The 11,513-nt window shown below is 57.7% G+C and overlaps 1 protein-coding gene across 1 annotated transcript in view; it reads left to right on the top strand.

Annotated features, from left to right (window-relative positions):
• Window positions 1–189: 189 nt before the first annotated feature.
• The window catches only part of LOC311115920 (adipocyte plasma membrane-associated protein-like), a gene marked incomplete at its 5' end in the record, with an annotated part of 29,289 nt that continues 17,965 nt past the window's right edge, over window positions 190–11,513 (top strand). The window contains one exon of the mRNA XM_084191044.1: window positions 190–385. Within this exon, the coding sequence (XP_084047170.1) occupies window positions 190–385 (196 nt within the window). The remainder of the gene's footprint in view (window positions 386–11,513) is intronic.

The raw sequence follows: 11,513 nt of genomic DNA, 5'->3' as shown, positions 1-11,513 counted from the left end.
AGTTGTGCCTAGGGGGGCATATTGGGGAGGGAATGCTGTCACCTCCAGGTAGGTGTTTGTCCCCCTGTGTGCTGAGGGTGTCAGGTTCTTGTCCAGTTCTGGCATTTAGGTCGCCACAGACTAGTACATGGAAATGATTGATTGTCTCTCCCTCTGTCTCTCTCTCTCTCTCTCTCTCTCTCCCTCCAGGTACTGGCTGAAAGGCCCCAAGGCTGGCACCAAGGAGGTCATCATGAGCAATATGCCTGGTTACCCTGACAACATCCGTCTTAGCGACCGTGGAACCTTCCTGGTTGGCATAACGACCACACGCTTCAGGAAGCTCATGCCTCCATTCCTGGACCTGATTGGTCCGTACCCAGCGGTCAAACGCTTTCTGGCTAAGGTTAGTTTCACCTTCATCATCATCATCATCATTCTGTGTTGTGAACAGTGTTAATGATTAGTGTTGTAAGGCTCTAGTCTTCATGGGTTTTTGTTCATATATCTGGCAGCTACATAGCAGAGCCATGGTATTATATACAGTGGGGTCTTTCACATGACTGCCAATGTCCAAGAGAATGACACAACGCTGAAACCTCTCTCCCACGCCCCTGTGTGTATCAGGGGGTTAGGGGTGTGTATCAGGGGGTTAGGGTTAGGGGTGTGTATCGGGGGTTAGGGGTGTGTATCAGGGGGTTAGGGGTGTGTATCAGGGGGTTAGGGTTAGGGGTGTGTATCAGGGGGTTAGGGGTGTGTGTCAGGGGGTTAGGGTTAGGGGTGTGTATCAGGGGGTTAGGGGTGTGTGTCAGGGGGTTAGGGTTAGGGGTGTGTATCGGGGGGTTAGGGGTGTGTATCAGGGGGTTAGGGGTGTGTATCAGGGGGTTAGGGGTGTGTGTCAGGGGGTTAGGGGTGTGTATCAGGGGGTTAGGGGTGTGTATCGGGGGTTAGGGGTGTGTATCAGGGGGTTAGGGGTGTGTATCAGGGGGTTAGGGGTGTGTATCAGGGGGTTAGGGGTGTGTATCAGGGGGTTAGGGTTAGGGGTGTGTGTCAGGGGGTTAGGGGTGTGTGTCAGGGGGTTAGGGGTGTGTATCAGGGGGTTAGGGGTGTGTGTCAGGGGGTTAGGGTTAGGGGTGTGTGTCAGGGGGTTAGGGTTAGGGGTGTGTATCAGGGGGTTAGGGGTGTGTATCAGGGGGTTAGGGTTAGGGGTGTGTGTCAGGGGGTTAGGGGTGTGTATCGGGGGTTAGGGGTGTGTGTCAGGGGGTTAGGGGTGTGTATCAGGGGGTTAGGGGTGTGTATCAGGGGGTTAGGGGTGTGTGTCAGGGGGTTAGGGTTAGGGGTGTGTATCAGGGGGTTAGGGGTGTGTATCAGGGGGTTAGGGGTGTGTATCAGGGGGTTAGGGGTGTGTATCAGGGGGTTAGGGGTGTGTATCAGGGGGTTAGGGGTGTGTATCAGGGGGTTAGGGGTGTGTATCAGGGGGTTAGGGGTGTGTGTCAGGGGGTTAGGGGTGTGTATCAGGGGGTTAGGGGTGTGTATCAGGGGGTTAGGGGTGTGTATCGGGGGTTAGGGGTGTGTATCAGGGGGTTAGGGGTGTGTGTCAGGGGGTTAGGGTTAGGGGTGTGTATCAGGGGGTTAGGGGTGTGTGTCAGGGGGTTAGGGGTGTGTATCAGGGGGTTAGGGGTGTGTGTCAGGGGGTTAGGGGTGTGTGTCAGGGGGTTAGGGGTGTGTATCAGGGGGTTAGGGGTGTGTATCAGGGGGTTAGGGGTGTGTGTCAGGGGGTTAGGGGTGTGTATCAGGGGGTTAGGGGTGTGTATCAGGGGGTTAGGGGTGTGTATCAGGGGGTTAGGGGTGTGTGTCAGGGGGTTAGGGGTGTGTATCAGGGGGTTAGGGGTGTGTATCAGGGGGTTAGGGGTGTGTATCAGGGGGTTAGGGGTGTGTATCAGGGGGTTAGGGGTGTGTGTCAGGGGGTTAGGGGTGTGTGTCAGGGGGTTAGGGGTGTGTATCAGGGGGTTAGGGGTGTGTGTCAGGGGGTTAGGGGTGTGTATCAGGGGGTTAGGGGTGTGTATCGGGGGTTAGGGGTGTGTATCAGGGGGTTAGGGGTGTGTATCAGGGGGTTAGGGGTGTGTATCAGGGGGTTAGGGGTGTGTATCAGGGGGTTAGGGGTGTGTATCAGGGGGTTAGGGGTGTGTATCGGGGGTTAGGGGTGTGTATCAGGGGGTTAGGGGTGTGTATCAGGGGGTTAGGGGTGTGTATCAGGGGGTTAGGGGTGTGTATCAGGGGGTTAGGGGTGTGTATCAGGGGGTTAGGGGTGTGTGTCAGGGGGTTAGGGGTGTGTATCAGGGGGTTAGGGGTGTGTATCAGGGGGTTAGGGGTGTGTATCAGGGGGTTAGGGGTGTGTGTCAGGGGGTTAGGGGTGTGTATCAGGGGGTTAGGGGTGTGTATCGGGGGTTAGGGGTGTGTATCAGGGGGTTAGGGGTGTGTATCAGGGGGTTAGGGGTGTGTATCAGGGGGTTAGGGGTGTGTATCAGGGGGTTAGGGGTGTGTATCAGGGGGTTAGGGGTGTGTATCGGGGGTTAGGGGTGTGTATCAGGGGGTTAGGGGTGTGTATCAGGGGGTTAGGGGTGTGTATCAGGGGGTTAGGGGTGTGTATCAGGGGGTTAGGGGTGTGTATCAGGGGGTTAGGGGTGTGTGTCAGGGGGTTAGGGGTGTGTATCAGGGGGTTAGGGGTGTGTATCGGGGGTTAGGGGTGTGTATCAGGGGGTTAGGGGTGTGTATCAGGGGGTTAGGGTTAGGGGTGTGTATGGGGGTTAGGGTTAGGGGTGTGTGTCAGGGGGTTATGGGTGTGTATCAGGGGGTTAGGGGTGTGTGTCAGGGGGTTAGGGGTGTGTATCAGGGGGTTAGGGGTGTGTATCAGGGGGTTAGGGGTGTGTATCAGGGGGTTAGGGGTGTGTATCAGGGGGTTAGGGGTGTGTGTCAGGGGGTTAGGGGTGTGTATCAGGGGGTTAGGGGTGTGTATCAGGGGGTTAGGGGTGTGTATCAGGGGGTTAGGGTTAGGGGTGTGTATCAGGGGGTTAGGGGTGTGTATCAGGGGGTTAGGGGTGTGTATCAGGGGGTTAGGGGTGTGTATCAGGGGGTTAGGGGTGTGTGTCAGGGGGTTAGGGGTGTGTGTCAGGGGGTTAGGGGTGTGTATCAGGGGGTTAGGGGTGTGTATCAGGGGGTTAGGGGTGTGTATCAGGGGGTTAGGGGTGTGTGTCAGGGGTTTAGGGGTGTGTATCAGGGGGTTAGGGTTAGGGGTGTGTATCAGGGGGTTAGGGGTGTGTGTCAGGGGGTTAGGGGTGTGTATCAGGGGGTTAGGGGTGTGTATCAGGGGGTTAGGGGTGTGTATCAGGGGGTTAGGGGTGTGTATCAGGGGGTTAGGGTTAGGGGTGTGTATCAGGGGGTTAGGGGTGTGTATCAGGGGGTTAGGGGTGTGTATCAGGGGGTTAGGGGTGTGTATCAGGGGGTTAGGGGTGCGTATCAGGGGGTTAGGGGTGCGTGTCAGGGGGTTAGGGGTGTGTATCAGGGGGTTAGGGGTGTGTATCAGGGGGTTAGGGGTGTGTGTCAGGGGGTTAGGGGTGTGTATCAGGGGGTTAGGGGTGTGTATCAGGGGGTTAGGGGTGTGTATCAGGGGGTTAGGGGTGTGTGTCAGGGGGTTAGGGGTGTGTATCAGGGGGTTAGGGGTGTGTATCAGGGGGTTAGGGGTGTGTGTCAGGGGGTTAGGGGTGTGTATCAGGGGGTTAGGGGTGTGTATCAGGGGGTTAGGGGTGTGTGTCAGGGGGTTAGGGGTGTGTATCAGGGGGTTAGGGTTAGGGGTGTGTATCAGGGGGTTAGGGTTAGGGGTGTGTATCAGGGGGTTAGGGGTGTGTATCAGGGGGTTAGGGGTGTGTATCAGGGGGTTAGGGGTGTGTGTCAGGGGGTTAGGGGTGTGTGTCAGGGGGTTAGGGGTGTGTATCAGGGGGTTAGGGGTGTGTATCAGGGGGTTAGGGGTGTGTATCAGGGGGTTAGGGGTGTGTGTCAGGGGGTTAGGGGTGTGTATCAGGGGGTTAGGTGTGTGTCAGGGGGTTAGGGGTGTGTATCAGGGGGTTAGGGGTGTGTATCAGGGGGTTAGGGGTGTGTATCAGGGGGTTAGGGGTGTGTATCAGGGGGTTAGGGGTGTGTATCAGGGGGTTAGGGGTGTGTGTCAGGGGGTTAGGGGTGTGTATCAGGGGGTTAGGGGTGTGTATCGGGGGTTAGGGGTGTGTATCGGGGGTTAGGGGTGTGTATCAGGGGGTTAGGGGTGTGTGTCAGGGGGTTAGGGGTGTGTATCAGGGGGTTAGGGGTGTGTATCAGGGGGTTAGGGTTAGGGGTGTGTATCAGGGGGTTAGGGGTGTGTATCAGGGGGTTAGGGGTGTGTATCAGGGGGTTAGGGGTGTGTATCAGGGGGTTAGGGGTGTGTATCAGGGGGTTAGGGGTGTGTGTCAGGGGGTTAGGGTTAGGGGTGTGTATCAGGGGGTTAGGGGTGTGTATCAGGGGGTTAGGGGTGTGTGTCAGGGGGTTAGGGTTAGGGGTGCGTATCAGGGGGTTATGGGTGTGTATCAGGGGGTTAGGGGTGTGTGTCAGGGTGTTAGGGGTGTGTATCAGGGGGTTAGGGGTGTGTATCAGGGGGTTAGGGGTGTGTATCAGGGGGTTAGGGGTGTGTGTCAGGGGGTTAGGGTTAGGGGTGTGTATCAGGGGGTTAGGGGTGTGTATCAGGGGGTTAGGGTTAGGGGTGTGTGTCAGGGGGTTAGGGGTGTGTGTCAGGGGGTTAGGGGTGTGTGTCAGGGGGTTAGGGTTAGGGGTGTGTGTCAGGGGGTTAGGGTTAGGGGTGTGTATCAGGGGGTTAGGGGTGTGTATCAGGGGGTTAGGGGTGTGTATCAGGGGGTTAGGGTTAGGGGTGTGTATCAGGGGGTTAGGGGTGTGTGTCAGGGGGTTAGGGGTGTGTATCAGGGGGTTAGGGGTGTGTATCAGGGGGTTAGGGTTAGGGGTGTGTATCAGGGGGTTAGGGGTGTGTGTCAGGGGGTTAGGGTTAGGGGTGTGTATCAGGGGGTTAGGGGTGTGTGTCAGGGGGTTAGGGGTGTGTATCAGGGGGTTAGGGGTGTGTGTCAGGGGGTTAGGGGTGTGTATCAGGGGGTTAGGGGTGTGTATCAGGGGGTTAGGGGTGTGTATCAGGGGGTTAGGGGTGTGTATCAGGGGGTTAGGGTTAGGGGTGTGTATCAGGGGGTTAGGGGTGTGTATCAGGGGGTTAGGGGTGTGTATCAGGGGGTTAGGGGTGCGTATCAGGGGGTTAGGGGTGCGTGTCAGGGGGTTAGGGGTGTGTATCAGGGGGTTAGGGGTGTGTATCAGGGGGTTAGGGGTGTGTGTCAGGGGGTTAGGGGTGTGTATCAGGGGGTTAGGGGTGTGTATCAGGGGGTTAGGGGTGTGTATCAGGGGGTTAGGGGTGTGTATCAGGGGGTTAGGGGTGTGTGTCAGGGGGTTAGGGGTGTGTATCAGGGGGTTAGGGGTGTGTGTCAGGGGGTTAGGGGTGTGTATCAGGGGGTTAGGGGTGTGTGTCAGGGGGTTAGGGGTGTGTATCAGGGGGTTAGGGGTGTGTATCAGGGGGTTAGGGGTGTGTATCAGGGGGTTAGGGGTGTGTATCAGGGGGTTAGGGGTGTGTATCAGGGGGTTAGGGGTGTGTATCAGGGGGTTAGGGGTGTGTATCAGGGGGTTAGGGTTAGGGGTGTGTATCAGGGGGTTAGGGGTGTGTATCAGGGGGTTAGGGGTGTGTATCAGGGGGTTAGGGGTGTGTATCAGGGGGTTAGGGGTGTGTGTCAGGGGGTTAGGGGTGTGTGTCAGGGGGTTAGGGGTGTGTATCAGGGGGTTAGGGGTGTGTATCAGGGGGTTAGGGGTGTGTATCAGGGGGTTAGGGTTAGGGGTGTGTATCAGGGGGTTAGGGGTGTGTGTCAGGGGGTTAGGGGTGTGTATCAGGGGGTTAGGGGTGTGTATCAGGGGGTTAGGGTTAGGGGTGTGTATCAGGGGGTTAGGGGTTTGTGTCAGGGGGTTAGGGGTGTGTATCAGGTGGTTAGGGGTGTGTGTCAGGGGGTTAGGGGTGTGTATCAGGGGGTTAGGGGTGTGTGTCAGGGGGTTAGGGTTAGGGGTGTGTATCAGGGGGTTAGGGGTGTGTGTCAGGGGGTTAGGGGTGTGTATCAGGGGGTTAGGGGTGTGTATCAGGGGGTTAGGGGTGTGTATCAGGGGGTTAGGGGTGTGTATCAGGGGGTTAGGGTTAGGGGTGTGTATCAGGGGGTTAGGGGTGTGTATCAGGGGGTTAGGGGTGTGTATCAGGGGGTTAGGGGTGTGTATCAGGGGGTTAGGGGTGCGTATCAGAGGGTTAAGGGTGCGTGTCAGGGGGTTAGGGGTGTGTATCAGGGGGTTAGGGGTGTGTATCAGGGGGTTAGGGGTGTGTGTCAGGGGGTTAGGGGTGTGTATCAGGGGGTTAGGGGTGTGTATCAGGGGGTTAGGGGTGTGTATCAGGGGGTTAGGGGTGTGTATCAGGGGGTTAGGGGTGTGTGTCAGGGGGTTAGGGGTGTGTATCAGGGGGTTAGGGGTGTGTGTCAGGGGGTTAGGGGTGTGTATCGGGGGGTTAGGGGTGTGTATCAGGGGGTTAGGGGTGTGTATCAGGGGGTTAGGGTTAGGGGTGTGTGTCAGGGGGTTAGGGGTGTGTATCAGGGGGTTAGGGGTGTGTATCAGGGGGTTAGGGGTGTGTGTCAGGGGTTTAGGGGTGTGTATCAGGGGGTTAGGGTTAGGGGTGTGTATCAGGGGGTTAGGGGTGTGTGTCAGGGGGTTAGGGGTGTGTATCAGGGGGTTAGGGGTGTGTGTCAGGGGGTTAGGGTTAGGGGTGTGTATCAGGGGGTTAGGGGTGTGTGTCAGGGGGTTAGGGGTGTGTATCAGGGGGTTAGGGGTGTGTATCAGGGGGTTAGGGGTGTGTGTCAGGGGGTTAGGGTTAGGGGTGTGTATCAGGGGGTTAGGGGTGTGTGTCAGGGGGTTAGGGGTGTGTATCAGGGGGTTAGGGGTGTGTATCAGGGGGTTAGGGGTGTGTATCAGGGGGTTAGGGGTGTGTATCAGGGGGTTAGGGTTAGGGGTGTGTATCAGGGGGTTAGGGGTGTGTATCAGGGGGTTAGGGGTGTGTATCAGGGGGTTAGGGGTGTGTATCAGGGGGTTAGGGGTGCGTATCAGAGGGTTAAGGGTGCGTGTCAGGGGGTTAGGGGTGTGTATCAGGGGGTTAGGGGTGTGTATCAGGGGGTTAGTGGTGTGTGTCAGGGGGTTAGGGGTGTGTATCAGGGGGTTAGGGGTGTGTATCAGGGGGTTAGGGGTGTGTATCAGGGGGTTAGGGGTGTGTATCAGGGGGTTAGGGGTGTGTGTCAGGGGGTTAGGGGTGTGTATCAGGGGGTTAGGGGTGTGTGTCAGGGGGTTAGGGGTGTGTATCAGGGGGTTAGGGGTGTGTATCAGGGGGTTAGGGGTGTGTATCAGGGGGTTAGGGTTAGGGGTGTGTGTCAGGGGGTTAGGGGTGTGTATCAGGGGGTTAGGGGTGTGTATCAGGGGGTTAGGGGTGTGTGTCAGGGGTTTAGGGGTGTGTATCAGGGGGTTAGGGTTAGGGGTGTGTATCAGGGGGTTAGGGGTGTGTGTCAGGGGGTTAGGGGTGTGTATCAGGGGGTTAGGGGTGTGTATCAGGGGGTTAGGGGTGTGTATCAGGGGGTTAGGGGTGTGTATCAGGGGGTTAGGGGTGTGTATCAGGGGGTTAGGGTTAGGGGTGTGTATCAGGGGGTTAGGGGTGTGTATCAGGGGGTTAGGGGTGTGTATCAGGGGGTTAGGGGTGTGTATCAGGGGGTTAGGGGTGTGTATCAGGGGGTTAGGGGTGTGTATCAGGGGGTTAGGGGTGCGTATCAGGGGGTTAGGGGTGCGTGTCAGGGGGTTAGGGGTGTGTATCAGGGGGTTAGGGGTGTGTATCAGGGGGTTAGGGGTGTGTGTCAGGGGGTTAGGGGTGTGTATCAGGGGGTTAGGGGTGTGTATCAGGGGGTTAGGGGTGTGTATCAGGGGGTTAGGGGTGTGTATCAGGGGGTTAGGGGTGTGTGTCAGGGGGTTAGGGGTGTGTATCAGGGGGTTAGGGGTGTGTGTCAGGGGGTTAGGGGTGTGTATCAGGGGGTTAGGGGTGTGTATCAGGGGGTTAGGGGTGTGTGTCAGGGGGTTAGGGGTGTGTATCAGGGGGTTAGGGTTAGGGGTGTGTATCAGGGGGTTAGGGTTAGGGGTGTGTATCAGGGGGTTAGGGGTGTGTATCAGGGGGTTAGGGGTGTGTATCAGGGGGTTAGGGGTGTGTGTCAGGGGGTTAGGGGTGTGTGTCAGGGGGTTAGGGGTGTGTATCAGGGGGTTAGGGGTGTGTATCAGGGGGTTAGGGGTGTGTATCAGGGGGTTAGGGGTGTGTGTCAGGGGGTTAGGGGTGTGTATCAGGGGGTTAGGTGTGTGTCAGGGGGTTAGGGGTGTGTATCAGGGGGTTAGGGGTGTGTATCAGGGGGTTAGGGGTGTGTATCAGGGGGTTAGGGGTGTGTATCAGGGGGTTAGGGGTGTGTATCAGGGGGTAGGGGTGTGTGTCAGGGGGTTAGGGGTGTGTATCAGGGGGTTAGGGGTGTGTATCAGGGGGTTAGGGGTGTGTATCAGGGGGTTAGGGGTGTGTGTCAGGGGGTTAGGGTTAGGGGTGTGTATCAGGGGGTTAGGGGTGTGTATCAGGGGGTTAGGGGTGTGTGTCAGGGGGTTAGGGTTAGGGGTGTGTATCAGGGGGTTAGGGGTGTGTATCAGGGGGTTAGGGGTGTGTGTCAGGGGGTTAGGGGTGTGTATCAGGGGGTTAGGGGTGTGTGTCAGGGGGTTAGGGTTAGCGGTGTGTATCAGGGGGTTAGGGGTGTGTGTCATGGGGTTAGGGTTAGGGGTGTGTATCAGGGGGTTAGGGTTAGCGGTGTGTATCAGGGGGTTAGGGGTGTGTGTCAGGGGGTTATGGGTGTGTGTCAGGGGGTTAGGGGTGTGTGTCAGGGGGTTATGGGTGTGTGTCAGGGGGTTAGGGGTGTGTATCAGGGGGTTAGGGGTGTGTGTCAGGGGGTTAGGGGTGTGTATCAGGGGGTTAGGGGTGTGTATCAGGGGGTTAGGGGTGTGTGTCAGGGGGTTAGGGGTGTGTATCAGGGGGTTAGGGGTGTGTGTCAGGGGGTTAGGGGTGTGTATCAGGGGGTTAGGGGTGTGTGTCAGGGGGTTAGGGTTAGGGGTGTGTATCAGGGGGTTAGGGGTGTGTATCAGGGGGTTAGGGGTGTGTATCAGGGGGTTAGGGGTGTGTGTCAGGGGGTTAGGGGTGTGTATCAGGGGGTTAGGGGTGTGTATCGGGGGGTTAGGGGTGTGTATCAGGGGGTTAGGGGTGTGTATCAGGGGGTTAGGGGTGTGTATCGGGGGGTTAGGGGTGTGTATCAGGGGGTTAGGGGTGTGTATCAGGGGGTTAGGGGTGTGTATCAGGGGGTTAGGGGTGTGTATCAGGGGGTTAGGGGTGTGTATCAGGGGGTTAGGGTTAGGGGTGTGTGTCAGGGGGTTAGGGGTGTGTATCAGGGGGTTAGGGGTGTGTGTCAGGGGGTTAGGGTTAGGGGTGTGTATCAGGGGGTTAGGGGTGTGTATCAGGGGGTTAGGGGTGTGTGTCAGGGGGTTAGGGTTAGGGGTGTGTATCAGGGGGTTAGGGGTGTGTATCAGGGGGTTAGGGGTGTGTGTCAGGGGGTTAGGGGTGTGTATCAGGGGGTTAGGGGTGTGTGTCAGGGGGTTAGGGGTGTGTATCAGGGGGTTAGGGGTGTGTATCAGGGGGTTAGGGGTGTGTGTCAGGGGGTTAGGGTTAGGGGTGTGTGTCAGGGGGTTAGGGTTAGGGGTGTGTATCAGGGGGTTAGGGGTGTGTGTCAGGGGGTTAGGGGTGTGTATCAGGGGGTTAGGGGTGTGTATCAGGGGGTTAGGGGTGTGTGTCAGGGGGTTAGGGTTAGGGGTGTGTGTCAGGGGGTTAGGGTTAGGGGTGTGTGTCAGGGGGTTAGGGGTGTGTGTCAGGGGGTTAGGGTTAGGGGTGTGTATCAGGGGGTTAGGGGTGTGTATCAGGGGGTTAGGGGTGTGTATCAGGGGTTAGGGTTAGGGGTGTGTATCAGGGGGTTAGGGGTGTGTGTCAGGGGGTTAGGGGTGTATATCAGGGGGTTAGGGGTGTGTGTCAGGGGGTTAGGGGTGTGTATCAGGGGGTTAGGGGTGTGTATCAGGGGGTTAGGGGTGTGTGTCAGGGGGTTAGGGGTGTGTATCAGGGGGTTAGGGGTGTGTGTCAGGGGGTTAGGGGTGTGTATCAGGGGGTTAGGGGTGTGTATCAGGGGGTTAGGGGTGTGTATCAGGGGGTTAGGGGTGTGTGTCAGGGGGTTAGGGTTAGCGGTGTGTATCAGGGGGTTAGGGGTGTGTGTCAGGGGGTTAGGGTTAGGGGTGTGTATCAGGGGGTTAGGGTTAGGGGTGTGTATCAGGGGGTTAGGGGTGTGTGTCAGGGGGTTAGGTGTGTGTGTCAGGGGGTTATGGGTGTGTGTCAGGGGGTTAGGGTTAGGGGTGTGTGTCAGGGGGTTAGGGGTGTGTATCAGGGGGTTAGGGGTGTGTATCAGGGGGTTAGGGGTGTGTATCAGGGGGTTCGGGGTGTGTATCAGGGGGTTAGGGGTGTGTGTCAGGGGGTTAGGGGTGTGTATCAGGGGGTTAGGGGTGTGTATCAGGGGGTTAGGGGTGTGTGTCAGGGGGTTATGGGTGTGTGTCAGGGGGTTAGGGTTAGGGGTGTGTATCAGGGGGTTAGGGGTGTGTGTCAGGGGGTTAGGGGTGTGTATCAGGGGGTTAGGGGTGTGTATCAGGGGGTTAGGGGTGTGTATCAGGGGGTTAGGGTTAGGGGTGTGTATCAGGGGGTTAGGCGTGTGTATCAGGGGGTTAGGGGTGTGTATCAGGGGGTTAGGGTTAGGGGTGTGTGTCAGGGGGTTAGGGGTGTGTATCAGGGGGTTAGGGTTAGGGGTGTGTATCAGGGGGTTAGGGTTAGGGGTGTGTATCAGGGGGTTAGGGGTGTGTGTCAGGGGGTTAGGGGTGTGTATCAGGGGGTTAGGGGTGTGTATCAGGGGGTTAGGGGTGTGTGTAGGGGGTTAGGGGTGTGTATCAGGGGGTTAGGGTTAGGGGTGTGTATCAGGGGGTTAGGGTTAGGGGTGTGTATCAGGGGGTTAGGGGTGTGTGTCAGGGGGTTAGGGGTGTGTATCAGGGGGTTAGGGGTGTGTATCGGGGGGTTAGGGGTGTGTATCAGGGGGTTAGGGTTAGGGGTGTGTATCAGGGGGTTAGGGGTGTGTATCAGGGGGTTAGGGGTGTGTATCAGGGGGTTAGGGGTGTGTATCAGGGGGTTAGGGGTGTGTATCAGGGGGTTAGGGGTGTGTATCAGGGGGTTA

Source organism: Coregonus lavaretus (assembly GCF_964263955.1).
Source record: "Coregonus lavaretus genome assembly, contig: HAP1_SCAFFOLD_1259, whole genome shotgun sequence".
Taxonomy (NCBI): domain Eukaryota; kingdom Metazoa; phylum Chordata; class Actinopteri; order Salmoniformes; family Salmonidae; genus Coregonus; species Coregonus lavaretus.
The sequence above is the reverse complement of the archived record's forward strand: the minus strand, read 5'-3'. Positions and strand labels throughout refer to the sequence as shown.